The following is a 17,141-nucleotide window of genomic DNA, read 5'->3' as shown; positions in this document are numbered from 1 at the left end:
TAAAAAAAAAATAAAAGGATGCCATTTAATTGCCGGACATTTGTGACGAGTTCAACACTATACCCCCCCGCTCCCCCCCAACCTTTGTCTTTGCCAGCAGAACGCACCGCGCCCACCTTGGCACCGGCCATTGCACCGGCCCAAGATTCAAGTAAACCCTTTGCATTCCCCCCCCCCCCCAATCCATTCCCTCCTCCCCAGCCGCCCTTCATTCGAAAATATCTAATGTCAGAGAAAAGGCTGATATTAATATAAAATTTCATTTTCCGTGGGGGGGGGGGGGGTCACAGTACTTGGACAGAGTTTACAGGGAGGTGAGGAGGAGGAGAATGTGTCTCTCAGGTACGACGGCGTTCCAAGTCCAGTGGCGGGCGTCACATGGTTTGACACTCGGGGTGGCTTTTTAACTTGTGGAATTTAACACTGTCCATCTTTTCGAACTTCTTGCCGCAGTATTCGCAGGTGAAGTTGTACTGTATCTCCGTGTCGTGTTTCTTCATGTGCCAGTTCAGTGATGCCCTCTGTCGGCACTGATACCCGCAGATTTCACACCTTCGAACGGGGGGGGGCAGCGGAGGGGGGAAAAAAAAGAGTGGAGAGAGAGAGAGAAAAAGACCCAAATCAATTTCAACCTCATCAGCATCCAGCACGATTCAACACTGATTCCCACTGCGGCACTTTCCCCACGAGGAGGACTTGACGCATCCATCCAAGGACCGCCCGACCTCCCTCCCATTGTTGCAGTGACTACGTTGCCCCCTTGATGGCTTTAGGGTTTCTGCTGCCAAAACTCTAAGTGCTGACCACTCTCTGCAACAGTAAGAGGTCTCACAACACCAGGTTAAAAGTCCAACAGGTTTATTTGCGGCACAGTGGTTATCGCTGTTGCCTCCCAGTGCCTGGGAGCCGGGTTCAATTCCGGCCTCGGGTCATTTGTCTGTGTGGAGTTTGCACCTTCTCCCCGTGTCTGCGTGGGTTTCCTCTGGGTGCTCCGGTTTCCTCCCACAGTCCAAAGGTATGTGGGTTAGGTTGAATGGCCGTGCTAAACTGACCCCAGTGACAGGGGGATTAGCAGGGTAAATGGGAATAGGGCCTGGGTGGGATTGTGGTCAGTACAGACTTGATGGGCTGAATGGCCTCCTTCTGTACTGTACGGATAGGGATTCGATGATTTGAAATCTTTCTGCTCCTTCATCAGATGAGTGGAGGTTAGTTCACAAACACGGCATATATAGACAAAGACACAACTGCACGATAATTACAGATTGGAATGTGAAGAATGGTTGGAATGCGAGACTTTACAGGTAATCAAGTCTTTACAGGTACAAACAGTGCGAGTGCAGGGAGGGTTAATCACAGGTTAGAGGTGTCAATTGTCTCAAGCCAGGACAGTTCGCAGGACTTTGCAAGCCCAGGCAGTATGATGGGTGTAAGCGTTCTCCAAGGCGGCCTTCAAGAAACACGACAACGCAAGATCGCTGAGCAGAAACTGATAGACAAGTTCTACACGCATGAGGATGGCCTCAACCGGGATCTTGGGTTCATGTCACACTACATGTAACCCCCCACCATTTGGCCTGGATTTGCAAAATTCTTCTAACTGTCCCGGGCTTGAGACAGTTCACACCTCTTTAACCTGTGATTATCCCTCTCTCCACTCGCACTGTCTGTACCTGTAAAGACTTGATTGCCTGTAAAGACTCTCATTCCACTATGTAATTATTTTGCAATTGTGTCTTTGCCTATATATGCCGTGTTTGTGAATTAACCTCCACTCATCTGATGAAGGAGCAGCGCTGAAAGCTCCTGCTTCCAAATAAACCCTGTTGGACTTTAACCTGGTGTTGTGAGACTTCTTGCTGTGCTTACCCCAGTCCAACGCCGGCATCTCCACATCATCACTCTCGGCAAGGAAGCATTTCCAGATATCAGTCTCAAATCTACAGCTCATTATAACTTTGTGGGCGCTTGCTGTGCACATTTTCTATTTATTTATTCTTTCACTGGGTGCAGGAATCCCTATAGTGCAGAAGGTGACCATTTGGCCCGTTGAGTCTGCACGCACCAACTCCCTGACACAGGATCCCAGCCAGGCCCGTTCCTATAACCCCACGTATTTAACCCAGTAATCCCCCTAACCTACACCTACATTGCCCCTCAGTGCCAGGGAGATTAGCGGGGTAAATACGCGGGGTTAAGGGGATAGGACCTGGGTGGGATTATTGCTGGTGTGGGCTCAATGGGCCAAATGGCATCCTTCTGTAGGGATTAAAGCTTATTTATCAGTCACATAGAGGTTGACAGCATGGAAACAGGCCCTTCGGCCCAATTTATCCATGCCGCCCTTTTTTTTTAAAAACCACTTAGTCCCAATTGCCCGCATTTGGCCCATATCCCTCTATACCCATCTCACCCATGTAACAGTCTAAATGCTTTTTAAAAGACAAAATTGTACCCGCCTCTACTACTACCTCTGGCAGCTCGTTCCAGACACTCACCACCCTCTGTGTGGAAAAATTGTCCCTCTGGACTCTTTTGTATCTCTCCCCTCTCACCTTAAACCAATGCCCTCTAGTTTTAGACTCCCCCACCTTTGGGAAAAGATATTGACTATCTAGCTGATCTGTGCCCCTCATTCTTTTATAGACCTCTATAAGGTCATCCCTCAGCCTCCTACGCTCCAGAGAAAAAAGTCCCAGTCTATCCAGCCTCTCCTCATAACTTAAACCATCAAGTGCCGGTAGCATGCTAATTCATCTTTTCTGCACTCTTTCTAGTTTAATAGTATACTTTCTATAATAGGGTGACCAGAACTGTACAAGCTTAAAATAGGGTGACCAGAACTGTACAAGCTGTTAGAATGATTCCAGTTTTAAAAACTTTTAAAATAACAATAAAATGAATTTTTTAAAAAACTAAGGGACAATTTACCATGGCCAATCCCCCTAACCTATACATCTTTTGGACTGTGGGAGGAAACCAGAGCACCCGGAGGAAACCCATGCAGACACGGGGAGAACGTGCAGACTCCGCACAGACAGTAGACTCTGCAAATTAGCTTGGAAAGACTGATACTGGAGGACAAGGTTAAAAAAAAGCAGAGGCCCTTTCCACGGTCACAGCTTTAACCTCAAGCGAGCTAAATATACCAATAAATCTGAAACGTAATTCAGGTGCTCGTCGGCCTATACGCCTGACGAGGTTCAAAAACGTCCAAGTGAAGGACACATGAGACTAAACAAACAAACAAAAAAACCTCAGCTCCTGAAGAGAACTGTAACGCAACAGGAAACCTACTGGAGAGGCGTCTCGCCCGTGTGCATCCTTCGATGGACTTCGAGATGGTTCTTCCTTTTGAATGACTTTCCACACGTCTCACAGATAAAATCTCGCACACCTGGGTGGCAGGAAACCAAAATTAGAACCTGCAATTTTGAGTTTAATTTTTAAAGTTCGGACAATTTGACGCAAACCCACTTTGCAGTCACCGTCCAATAAACGAGGGCTTCTCTTTGATGTCAAATGGTTCATACAATCCCTACAGTGCAGAAGGAGGCCATTTGGCCCATCGAGCCCCCCCCCCCCCCCCCGACACCAAGGGGAAACTTAGCATGGCCAATCAACCTAACCTGCACATCTTGAGGCGGCACGGTGGCACAGTGGTTAGCACTGCTGCTTCACAGTGCCAAAGACCCGGGTTCAATTCCGGCCTCGGGTCACTGACTGTGTGGAGTTTGAACGTTCTCTCCCCGTGTCTGCGTGGGTTTCCTCCGGGTGCTCCGGTTTCCTTCCACAGTCCAAAGATGTGCGTGTTAGGTGGATTGGCCGTGCTAAATTAACCCTAGTGTCCGAGGATTACAAAGAACAAAAGATTACAGTACAGGAACAGGCCTTTCGGCCCTCCAAGCCTCCACCGACCATGCTGCCCATCTGAATTAAAACTCCCTACCCTTCCCGGGAGCATATCCCTCTATTCCCATCCTCATAGTCATAGTCATAGAGTCCTACAGTACAGAAGGAGGCCATTCGGCCCATCAGGTCTACACCGGCCACAATCCCACCCAGGCCCGAACCCCATGCATTTACCCTCGCTAGTCCCCCGACACTAAGGGGCAATTTAGTGTGGCCAATCCATCTAACCCGCACATCTTTGGACTGTGGGAGGAAACCGGAGCACCCGGAGGAAACCCACGCAGACACGGGGAGAATGTGCAAACTCCACGCAGATAGTGACCCAAGGCTGGAATCGGTCCTGGATCTCTGGCGCTGTGAGGCAGCAGCGCTAACCACTGTGCCGCCATGGGTGGGCATCCTATTCATGTATTTGTCCATACACCCCTTAAAAGTCATTAGTGCACCTTCGGGATTAGTAGGGTAAATATGTGGGGTTACGGGGATAGGGCCTGGGCGGAATGGTTGTCGGTACAGACGCGATGGGCTGAATGGCCTCCTTCTGTACGGTGGGGATTCTATGAATATGGAGAGCTTGTTTCCACTGATCTGAAATCTTTGGAGTTACCGCTCAGCTTCTCGAAGGTCTGGCCTTGAATGCTGCTTCCTCACATCTGGGAGCCCGACATGTGTCACGCTGCTGGACAGGACAGAGGGAAACCCCTGTCCAATGTGAATTACCAGGTCATCTGAATTTTTCTTACCAATGATACAACGTGCTCTTCCTGCTAAGCTGTTCATTCAAGATTCGCTCTCTTGCTTTTAATTAATTCTTTCCCAGGACTCCAAACATTGAAGCTCCTCACTACCCCCCCCCCCCCCCCCCACCCGACGCACCTCCCACGCACAAGCTTTTAAAATCCATGCTTGGTGCAGACAAGTGAATATATTTTTTACATTACCTTAAACGTCTAGGTGGTACAGCGGTTAGCACTGCTGCCTCACAGCGCCAGGGACCCGGGTTCGATTCCCGACTTGGGTCACTGTCTGTGTGGAGTCTGCACTTTCTCCCCGTGTCTGCTTGGGTTTCCTCCGGGTGCTCCAGTTTCCTCCCACACTCCGAAAGACGTGCTGGTTAGGTTTATTGGCCATGCTAAATCGCTCCTTAGTGTCAGGAGGCTTAGTAGGCTAAATATATGGGGTTACAGGGATAGGGTCTGGGTGAGATTGTTGTCGGTGCAGGCTCGATGGGCCAAATGGCCTCCTTCTTCACTATAGGGATTCTGCGATTCTATTCTGTGATTCACACAGTGACCCGAGGCTGGAATTGAATCCGGGTCCCTGGCGCTGTGAGGCAGCAGTACTAACCACTGTGCCACCATTACTGGCAGATCTATTTTATTATTGCTGACACTGGGAAGGCTGCATTTCTTGTTCAAGCCCATTTGCCCTGATTTAATTCTGAGCATCTCAGAGTTTGGTTAGCCCAATCCAGGGGGCATTAAATTACCATAGGTTAGACCGGGGAAGGATGGCATACCGTCTGCACTGAAGGATTTCATTCAACAACTGTTTGCAACAGATTCCTTTCACTGTCATTTTTCTTGCTGGCCCGAATGTACAGATTAATTAAATTCACTTTAATAACTTGCAATGGTGGGACTTAAAAAAAAAAGAGAAAATGCTGGAAAATCTCAGCAGGTCTGGCGGCATCTGTAAGGAGAGAAAAGAGCTGACGTTTCGAGTCCAGATGACCCTTTGTCAAAGCTATAAGGCAGAGAAAGTGGGAGATATTTATACTGCAGGGGGAGGGGATGAAAGATGAGTCACAGCCACAAAACCCATGATCACTGAACCGTTAGGCTGGTATCAAAACCACGGCATTATCATATTAATCCTCAGGTCAGACTATGAGTATATTAAAGACTTTTATTGTGAGCCTGCCAACTCATTCCTTTTTCTCCTGAAGGTATTAGGGGCATTTAGTTGCAGCTTGTTCAAGTGTCTCCTCTTCCCACACGAGCCCTAATGAGAAACGATAAGCTACCTTGACCTCTCAATCAGATTTTGGCAGAGATAAATAAGAAACCATTTAAAAAGTCATAAGACGTAGGAGCAGAATTAGGCCATTCGGCCCATTGAGTCTGCTCCGCCATTCAATGAGATCATGACTGATCCTCAACTCCATTTTCCTGCCTTGTCCCCATAACCCTCGATTCCTTTACTGAATACAGGATTGAGATCGAAAATCTGGTGAACCGGTGCAGCAGCAATAATCCCTCCCTCAATGTCAACAAAATGAAGGAGATCGTCATCGACTTCAGGAAGCGTAAAGGAGAACATGCCCCTGTCTATATCAACGGCAATGAAGTGGAAATGGTCGAGAGCTTCAAGTTTTTAGGTGTCCAGATCACCAACAACCTGTCCTGTCCCTCCATACCAACACTATAGTTAAGAAAGCCCACCAATGCCTCTACTTTCTCAGAAGACTAAGGAAACTTGGCATGTCAGCTACGATTCTCACCAATTTTTATAGATGCACCATAGAAAGCATTCTTCCTGGTTGTATCACAGCTTGGTATGGCTCCTGCTCTGCCCAAGACCGCAAGAAACTACGCAAGGTCGTGAATGTAGCCCAATCCATCACGCAAATCAGCCTCCCATCTATTGACTCCGTCTACATTTCCTGCTGCCTCAGCAAAGCAACCAGCATAATTAAGGACCCCACGCACCCCGGACATTCTCTCTTCCACCTTCTTCCGTCAGGAAAAAGATACAAAAGTCTGAGGCAACGTACCAATCAACTCAAGAACAGCTTCTTCCCTGCTGCCACCAGACTTTTGAATGGACCTACCTCGCATTAAGTTGATCTTTCTCTACACCCTAGCTATGACTGTAACACTACATTCTGCACGGTCTCCTTTTCTTCTCTATGAATGGTATGCTTTGTCTGCATAGCGTACAAGAAACAATACTTTTCACTGTACCCCAATACATATGACAATAATAAATCAAATTGATTAAAAATCTGTCTATCTCAAGAATTCCACAGATTCACTACCCACTGAGCAAAGAATTTCCTCCTCATCTCTGTTGTAAATGGGTGAGCCATTAGAGATGATGTCCTCTGGTCCCAGACTCTCCCACAAGGGGATACAACCTCTCAGAATCTACCCTGTCAAGCCCCTGAGAATCTGACATGTCTCAATACGGTCGCCTCTCATTCTAAACTCCAATGAGTTAAGACCCAACTTACTCAACCTCTCCTCACAAGAAAATCCCTCCATACCCAGGAACGACCTCATGAACCTTCTCTGGACCGCCTCCAATGTCGGTATGTCTTTCCTTAGATAAGGGGACCAAAAATGTTCACAATAAAGATTAGCATTCGACACTGCGGAGGTACTAACATCTTTCCTGTTCATTTTTAATACTTAGACAATTCTGATGCACCTTGGAGAAGCAGGTACTCACAACGTAGTGTGTCAGAAGTAGTGGAATTGGCAGTACATGCTGCCTTGTACTACACCACGTGCCCTAGACTTTACAAAATGTACGGCCCTCCCTTAACTGTCAACATGTGGCACAGTGGTTAGCACTGCTGCCTCACAGCCCCAGCTGCCCGGGTTCGATTCCCGGCTTGGGTCACTGTGTGGAGTCTGTACATTCCCTCCGTGTCTGCGTGGGTTTCCTCCTCCAGGCGCTCCGGTTTCCTCCCACAGTCCGAAAGACGTGCTGGTTAGGGTGCATTGGCCGTGCTAAATTCTCCCTCAGTGTAACCCGAACAGGCGCCGGAGTGTGGCGACTAGGGGATTTTCACAGTAACTTCATTGCAGTGTTAATGTAAGCCTTACTTGTGACGCTAATAAATAAACTTAAAAAAAAATACTTATGTGCCTGCAATTTTCATATCCCAACTACGAAAGGTCAGAGGCTGTATCTGCGCAGGTGTTGAGTTTATAAAATGCCCTTGGGAGCCAGACGTTTCCTAAAAGTTTTTGAACTTCTCTGCAAAGTCCGTTAAAACTCTAGCCTTGAAACTGGAGGCCTTTGTCCATTTCCATAAATCACCGGGGTCCGACCAGTAGCGATTGCTGTGCCCCGCAGCCCATTCTGCACGTATCAGCTTCGCTGAAGTCAAGTGGAGAAGTAGGTTTTAATGTCATTTATATTGGCTGAAAACACAGCATTATATAATGCTGGCACCGGGAGCAAGTTACAAAGCTGTCGCTCTCATTTTGTCACAGTGCTGTGTTACTTATAAACCACACTCCACTGTCTGACACAAACTGACCCCCCGGTGTGTTGTTTCGATCCTATGTGAGTTTACAGACTGGCATCTTTCCCAGGGCATATTATTGTTCACTAAAATAAAAACGAGATAGTTAATTACAATGTTATAACTAACTTCACGAAGCAGGAGTAGGCCATTCTGCCCCTCGAGCCTGTGCTGCCATCATGGCCGGTCTGAAAGCAACCTCAAATCTGAATCCTGCCTCCCCCCTGCTAACTTATCACCTCCTTACTTACCAATAATCTATCCATAGAATCCTACACTGCAGAAGGAGGCCATTCGGCCCATCGAGGCTGCACCGACACATTAGAAAGTCCTGAACTCCCACCTTATCCCATCTGCCAGCACTTGGCCCATAGCCCTGAATGTTATGATGTGCCAGGTGCTCATCCAGGTACGTTTTAAAGGATGTGAGGCATCCCGCCTCCACCACCCCCCCAGGCAGCGCATTCCAGACCCTCACCACCCTCTGGGTAAAAAGGTTTTCCCTCACATTCCCCCCCCTAAACGTCCTGCCCCTCACCTTGAACCTATGTCCCCTCATGAAGGGAGGCACGGCGGCACAGTGGTCAGCACTGCTGCCTCTCAGCGCCAGGGACCCGGGTTCGATTCCCGGCTGGGGTCACTGCCTGTGTGGAGTCTGCACATTCTCCTCGTGTCTGCGTGGGTTTCCTCCGGGTGCTCCGGTTTCCTCCCACAGCCCAAAGATGGTCATGGTCAGGTGGACTGGCCATGCTAAATTGCCCCTTAGTGTCAGGGGGACTAGATAGAGTAAATGCATGGGGATACAGAGACAGGGTCTGGGTGCGATTGTGGTTGGTGCAGACTCGATGAGCCGAATGGCCTCCTTCTGCACTGTAGGATTCTATGATTGACCCTTCAACTAAGGGGAACAGCTGCTCCTTATCCACTCTGTCCATGACCCTCAATCTTGTACACTTCGATCAGTTCGCCCCTCAGTCTTCTCTGCTCCAGAGAAAACAGCCCAAGCCTATCCAACCTCTTTTCAGAACTTAAATATTCCATCCCAGGCAGCATCCTGGTGAATCTCCTCTGCACCCCTTCCAGTGCGATCACATCCTTCCTATAATCCACCACTGCCTTAAAAACCATCCACAAGAGGAAGCATTCTCTCCACATCCACCCTGTCAACACCTCTCAGAATCTGTTGCGCTTAAATTAAGTGCCCTCTTACTCTTCTAAGCGCTCGAGTCATGGAATCCCGACAGCGCAGAAGGAGGCCATTCAGCCCATCGAGTCCACACCGACCACAATCCTATCCAGGCCCTATTCCCGTAACCCCACCTATTTACCCTGCTAATCCCCTGACACTCGGGTCAATTTAGATTGACGAATCCACCTAACCCGCACATCTTTGGGCTGTGGGAGGAAACCCACGCAGACACGGGGAGAACGTGCAAACTCCACACAGACAGTGACCCAAGGCCAGAATTGAACCCGGGTCCCTGGCGCTGTGAGGCGGCAGTGCTAACCACTGTGCCACCGTGGTGAGATACAAGCAGAGTCTGTCCAACCTTTCCTCATAAAGACAACCCACCCGTTCTCTGAACTGCTTCCAATGCGTTTACATATTTCCTTAACTATTACTGCGCACACTCCTCCAAATGTGGCCTCACCAATGCCCTGAACCACGACTGATTGAAAAGCTGAAAAATCTGACGAGGTCTGACATCATCTGTGGGGCGAGGATAGAGCCAACGTTTCGAGTCTGGATGACCCTTTGTCAGAGCTCTGATGAAGGGTCATCCAGAATCGAAACATTGGCTCTATCCTCTCCCCACAGATGATGTCAGACCTGCTGATGTTTTCCAGAGTTTTTGTTTCAGATTCCAGTGTTTTGCGTTTATCTAATTGGATAGCTGGCCTGAATACTGTGGAGGAGTAGGAGATGCTTCGCTCTGCAATGGGGTCGGCCGGTTTGGGAGTGCATCGCTTTGACCTGAACCAACCCACACTCTTAAAGGACAGTCTCAAAAATTGGAAACCCCGGAAATGGGGTTGGAAATCGAGGAATAGGGTTCCAGCTGCCATTTTCAAAAGATGTCCAGATTCATCCCATCTACGTGAAAATCTAGTCTACCACCCCACCTTCTTTTTCTCGTTCTCTCTCTCTTTAATGCCTTACAATTTACCTCTTTGACAAGCTTTTAGTCACACATCCTAATAACTCAACGCTTTAAACAATAAATGCACCATGGAAATGCAAATCATTGCTGTTATAGGTTGTTTGTGACACATTTGAAAGTTTATTTATTAGTGTCACAAGTAGGCTTACCTTAACACTGCAATGAAGTTACTGTGAAAATCCCCCAGTACGCCTGTTTGGGGTTACACTGAGGGGGAATTTAGCATGGCCAACGCACCTAACCAGCACGTCTTTCGGACTTTGGGAGGAGAAAACCAGAGCATCCGAAGGAAACCCATGTAGACATGGGGAGAACATGCAGACTCCACACAGACAGTGACCCAAGAATCATAGAATCTCTACAGTGCTGAAGGAGGCCATTCGGGCCATCGAGTCTGCTCCGATCACAATCCCACCCAGGCCCTATTCCTGAAGCCCCACATATTTACCCTGCTAATCCCCTGATACTAGGGTCAATTTAGCACGGCCAATCCACATAACCCGCACATCTTTCAGACTGTGGAAGGAAACCGGAGCACCCGGAGGAAACCGGCCGGAATTGAACCCAGGTCCCTGGCACTGTGAAGCAACAGTGCTAACCACTATGCCACCATGCCACCCAGTTGGCTGACATAGGATGCTTTCTATGATGCATCTGTAAAAATTGGTGCGAGTCTTAGTGGACATGCTGAACTCCCTTAGCCTCCTGAGAAAGTAGAGGCATTAGTGGATTTTCTTAACTATAGTGTCGGCGCAGAGGGACCAGGACAGGTTGCTGATGATCTGAACACCTAGAAACTTGAAGCTCTCCATCGTTTCCACATCAGCACCATAGATGTAGACGGGGGCATGTCCTCCACTATGTTTTCTGCAGTCCATGGCTCTCTCCCCAGTTTTACTGACACCGAGGGAGAGATTATTGTCATCGCACTATTTCACCAGATTCTCAAGAAGAAAACCCCACTCTTGTCTGAAATCCCATAGCCCCTAACGGAACACACTCCTCACCCGACACACCACGACAGTACCACCTCTCGACGGCACACCTCCTGGTCACCAAACCCAACCTTGTGACTGACCTGAGCTGCCAGGTTCCAGACTTCAACCACCCACGGAAAATCCGGACGAGCCTCAGCTGCTTGAGGAAAGGGGTCAGGGAGGATGTGGCCACTTGGTATACAGTTGGAACAGGAGGATTGCAACAGCGGCCATCTCGGTCACACCATTAACCACATACTGAACTCCGGCTCAGAAGGAGGTCCATTTCAGAGGAGATTCACCAGATTGATTCCGGGGATGAAAGGGTTGACGTACGAGGAGAGTGTAAATATTTTGGGCTCCTACTCGCTGGAGTTTAGAAGGGCGAGAAGGGAGTAGGGCGGACAGTGGTTAGCACTGCTGCCTCAGTGCCAGGGACCTGGGTTCGATTCCTGCCTTGGGTCACTGTCTGTGCAGAGTCTGCATGTCCTCCCCATGTCTGCATGGGTTTCCTCCGGATGCTCCAGTTTCCTGCCACAGCCCAAAGATGTGCATTGGCCATGTTAAATTCTCCCTCAGTGTACCCGAACAGGCGCCGGAGTGTGGCGACTAGGGGATTTTCACAGTAACTTCATTGCAGTGTTAACGCAAGCCTACTTGTGACACTAACAAATAAACTTTACTGCATCTGATCAAGGTATATCAAATACTAAAAAGGGAATTGATAAACTAAATGTAGACCAAATGTTTCCTCTTGTGGGGCAATCTGGAACAAGAGGTCACAGGTATAGGTTGCGAACCGGTAGATTTAAAACTGAGATGAGGAGGAACTACTTCTGGCAGAGGGTGGTGAATTTGTGGAACTCGCTGCCCCATCGCGCAGTGGAGTCTGAATCGTTGAATGGTTTCAAGGAGATAGATATAAAGGGATAGAAGGATATGGGGAAGAGGTGGGGAGGTGGATTTGAGACCAGGGAGAGATCAGCCATGATCTGATTGAATGGCGAAGCAGGCTCAAAGGGCTGAACTTGCCGACTTCTTCTCCTAATTCCTATGTTCCTGGTGGCATCACAGGCACTCGCACTGAAGCGGAACGGATTGTTTAACCTCGACATTGAACTATAACCGCTTCCCCAGCCATAAAAATATATATAACTGGCACACAGATATTGTCCTCTACGACAGGCTACCCACGGTTTTCAGCCTCCATAGAACATATAAATGTATACTTTCAGACCTTGGGTGTCATACAAGAAGCTCAAATACCTGTTCCCATCAACGTGCTTGCGTTATTTTGCTTATATTAATCAGAACATCGAGATTTGTCGGTTTTATCAGCAAGGCAAAGTCGTCACTCTCAAACCTCCACGACCACAGAATTCAAACAGCACAAATCAGCCGGCAAGAAGGGCAAAGAGGACAAGAGTTGACTTGAGTTTTGACAGTCTGATCATCAGGGCTGCATTAGTCCCGAGGCCAATTGCTCAACACTTGCGTACAAAAGAAAGCTGGAGCATTCATAATCTTTCCTTGTCCTGGCCTAATCACATTTCTGAAGGCGACACGCAGTCACGGGGTAAAGACAGCCCGTGTTCCAAAACGCTAACCGACCTCCTGATAACAACCTGTGAAAATGTCCCTGTGCTCCGTGAACTATTTATCACCTCCACCCACGTGGCTGCTCATAACCTTCAATCCCATTTCCGTGGACCACCAACTTCACGGTAAAGCTCAAACCTTTTGTGTTTACGGACACCTCATACCTCCATCTGGAGGATTAGATCAGGTCTCGGGCTTCCCCAACCAAAAACAATTTCAGTTCCACAGGCTTGGAGTTACAGAAGAAATGGGGGAGGTCCTTCAATCTATTTCCCCCTCCCCCCCAATTTGTAATTTCCTAGTCACGGACCTGTAACCGACATCTCAAAGAGGCTGATCGAATAGATAAGCTTCATAGAATCTACAGTGCAGGAGGCCATTTGGCCCATCGAGCCTGCACCGATAACAATCCTATCCCCGTAACACCCCGTATTTACCCCTCCTAACCTCACTGACACTAAGGGACAATTTAGCATGGCCAATCTACCTAACCCACACATCTTTGGTTACTAAGGGACAATTTAGCATGGCCAATCCACCTAACCCACACATCTTTGGATATGAAGGGACAATTTAGCATGGCCAATCAACCTAACTCGTACATCTTTAGACTGTGGGAGGAAACTGGAGCACCCGGAGGAAACCCACAAATACACGGGGAGACTCCGCACAGACAGTGACCAGAGGCCAGAATTGAACCCGGGTCTCTTGGCGCTGTGAGGCAGCAGTGCTGACCACTGTGCCGCCCTGAACATCTGGATAACGTGCTTGGTCAACTTGGTCACTCTTCTCTGAAACCCCCCACCCACGTCCATTTTTGTGGACCAAACAAAACTGCACAATGAGTAACGAGGATCTAATTAGCCAATTTAGATTTCTAATTAACTACGCTGGAGACCCAGCCAAGGACTCAAATTACCTTCATGTGCAATAAACCAGCGCTACATACAAAACAGGCTCCTTATCAGCCACAAGAGGTTGCAGCTGGTGACTCGAGATCAAAGCTCACAAGAGCCTTTCGAATCTGCATTATTCAACACAAGTGGAGGCTTAAAGAATACGCTTCCCACCATTGTGAGCAGATTGCAACTTAGGAAAGCAATCTTCGCGTTAAGTGGCAGCCAAGATCCCTCACATAATGGCAGCGGCGTTTAATCGGCAACCTACCTGAGTGAATGATCATGTGTCTCCGTAAATGATTGGATAAATAAAACCTCTTTCCACAGCCCGGATGAGAGCAGACTTTCGTTTTCCCTTTCCGATGCACAAGGTTGATGTGGTTCTGAACAAGAGGAGGATTTAAAAAAAAAAATTAAACAAAACAACATCTTCCTTTCAGACGAACAAGCAACACTTAAAAGCTGTTGAATTTGAATCTTTTTATACCCCTTCCTTATCCCCAGAAGTCAGGTGAATGTTGACTTTCTTTCTTATTCATTCGTGGGACATGGGCCAACATTTATTGCCCATCCTTGGTTGCCCAAGGGCAGTTGAGAGGCAACCACATTGCTGTGGCTCTGGAGTCACGTGTAGGCCAGACCGGGTAAGGATAGCAGATTTCATAGAATCATAGAATCCTACAGTGCAGAAGGAAGCCATTCAGCCCATCAAGTCTGCACCAACTCAGGCCCTATCCCCATAACCCCATGCATTTACCTTAGCTAGTCCGCCTGACACTAAGGGGCAATTTATCATGGCCAATCAACCTAACCCACACATCTTTGAACTGTGGGAGGAAACTGGAGCACCTGGAGGAAACCCATGTAGACACAGCTTTCCTTCCCTAAAGAACATTTGTGAACCAGATGGGTTTTTCCGACAATCGACAATGGTTTCACGGTCATCAGTAGATTCTTAGAAATGAAATAGAAACCCGACAGTACAGAAAGAGGCCATTCGGCCCATCGAGTCTGCATCGACCACAATCCCACCCAGGCCCTACCCCATATCCCTACATATTTTACCTGCTAATCCCTCTAATCTACGCATCTCAAGACACTAAGGGGTAATTTAGCATGGCCAACCTAACCCACACAGTGGGAGGAAACCAAAGCACCCGGAGGAAACCCACGCAGACACAAGGAGAATGTGCAAACTCCACACAGACAGTGACCCAAGCCGGGATTCGAACCCAGGTCCCTGGAGCTGAGAAGCAGCAGTGCTAACCACTGTGCCACCCTTCTTAATTCCAGATATTTTTTATTGAATTCAAATTCCACCATCTGCCGTGGCGGGATTCGAACCCGGGTCCCCAGAACATTCATTGAGTTTCTGGATTAATAGTCTAGCGATAATACCACTAGGCCATCGCCTCCCCTGTGATCCATTATTCCCTATACCAGCTCTGACGAAGGGTCATCTAGACTCGAAACGATGGCTCTATTCTCTCTCCACAGATGCTGTCAGACCTGCTGAGAGTTTCCAACATTTTTCTGTTTTTGTTTCAGATTCCAGCATCCGCAGTATTTTGCGTTTATTCCGTATTTAATCATTGGCAAGGTCGCAATAGAGATACTGACTGCAAATCAAGCGTATAATCGTGGCTCTGAATCAGATTTGGCCACGCAAAATACACCCTCAAGTGTACCCAAACAGGCACCAGAGTGTGGCGACTGGAGGATTTTCACAGTAACTTCATTGCAGTGTTAATGTAAGCGCATGGTGGCACAGTGGTTAGCACCGCTGCCTCACAGCGCCAGGGACCCAGGTTCGATTCCCGGCTTGGGTCACTGTCTGTGCGGAGTCTGCACATTCTCCCCGTGTCTGCGTGGGTTTCCTCCGGGCGCTCCGGTTTCCTCCCGCAGTCCGAAAGACATGCTGGTTAGGGTTCATTGGCCGTGCTAAATTCTCCCTCAGTGTACCCGAACAGGCGCCGGAGTGTGGCGACTAGGGGATTTTCACAGTAACTTCATTGCAGTGTTAATGTAAGTTGACTTGTGACACTGATAAGTAAACTAATTTTTAACTTTAACTTTGTGGGTCAACCCACAGAATACGGACCGCCGCGTTCAAGAAGACAGCTCACTGCCTTCTCAAAACTTCATCGCAGTGTTAATGTAAGCCTGTGACACTGATGAATAAACTTTAAACTTCCACGAGTAAGAAGTATGATAATTGGAGATGCTATTTCTCTTTCACCATCACCACCCAATCAAGACCACACTAAAGCAGGGGAAGGTTTTGCGTTTCCAGTCTGCAGAACCGTTGTGGCTAAATTGTCACTTTCTCACGACACAGACAAATACTGTGCAAATATTTCCAACTGCACGCAGCAGAAATGGGAATGCACACCAGAGACATTACTGACAGAATAATGAACTTGCCTTTATAGGACGGGGTATAGAGTATAAAAGCTGGAGTCTGATGATGCAGCTGTATAGAACGCTGGTTAGGCCACATTTGGAATACTGCGTCCAGTTCTGGTCGCCGCACTACCAGAAGGACGTGGAGGCGTTAGAGAGAGTGCAGAGAAGGTTTACCAGGATGTTGCCTGGTATGGAGGGGCTTAGCTGTGAGGAGAGATTGGGTAAACTGGGCTTGTTCTCCCTGGAAAGACGGAGAATGAGGGGAGATCTAATAGAGGTGTACAAGGTTATGAAGGGTATAGATAGGGTGAACAGTGGGAAGCTTTTTCCCAGGTCGGAGGTGACGAACACGAGGGGTCACGGGCTCAAGGTGAGAGGGGCGAGATATAACTCAGATATCAGAGGGACTTTTTTTTTTTTACACAGAATGGTGGGGGCCTGGAATGCGCTGCCAAGTAGGGTGGTGGAGGCAGACACGCTGGCATCGTTTAAGACTTACCTGGATAGTCACATGAGCAGTCTGGGAATGGAGGGATACAAACGATTGGTCTAGTTGGACCAATGAGCGGCACAGGCTTGGAGGGCCGAAGGGCCTGTTTCCTGTGCTGTACTGTTCTTTGTTCTTTATATACTGCCCTTCAGGACCACAAACCCCCAAATGTTTTACAATTACTTTTCAAGTGCAGTCGCTGTTGTGATGTAGGCAATGCACAATGTGTACGCAGCAAGCTCCCACAAAGAGCATTGTGACAGTGACCAGGTAAACTGTTTCAGTCAAACAACAAATAGCACAGGAACAGGCCCTTCAGCCCACTAAGCTTGTGCCGATACGTGGTTTCATAGAATCTATGGTGCAGAAGGCGGCCATTCGGCCCTTCGAGTCTGCGCCGCCAACAATCCCACCCAGGCCCTATCCCCATAACCCCAC

General features: G+C 48.3%; 1 protein-coding gene across 2 annotated transcripts in view; it reads right to left on the bottom strand.

Moving 5' to 3' along the window:
* The window catches only part of znf653 (zinc finger protein 653), a 40,837-nt gene continuing 23,696 nt past the window's right edge, over positions 1-17,141 (bottom strand). For both annotated transcript variants that reach the window (XM_078235055.1, XM_078235056.1), the window contains exons 6-8: positions 14,076-14,190; positions 3,298-3,397; positions 1-552 (exon numbers count right to left, since the gene is read on the bottom strand). In XM_078235055.1, the coding sequence (XP_078091181.1) occupies positions 375-552; positions 3,298-3,397; positions 14,076-14,190 (393 nt within the window). In that variant the 3' untranslated portion in view covers positions 1-374. The remainder of the gene's footprint in view (positions 553-3,297; positions 3,398-14,075; positions 14,191-17,141) is intronic.

The sequence above is a fragment of the Mustelus asterias genome, chromosome 19 (genome assembly GCF_964213995.1).
Source record: "Mustelus asterias chromosome 19, sMusAst1.hap1.1, whole genome shotgun sequence".
In the NCBI taxonomy this organism is placed as follows: domain Eukaryota; kingdom Metazoa; phylum Chordata; class Chondrichthyes; order Carcharhiniformes; family Triakidae; genus Mustelus; species Mustelus asterias.
This window is presented reverse-complemented; position numbering and strand designations above follow the sequence as displayed.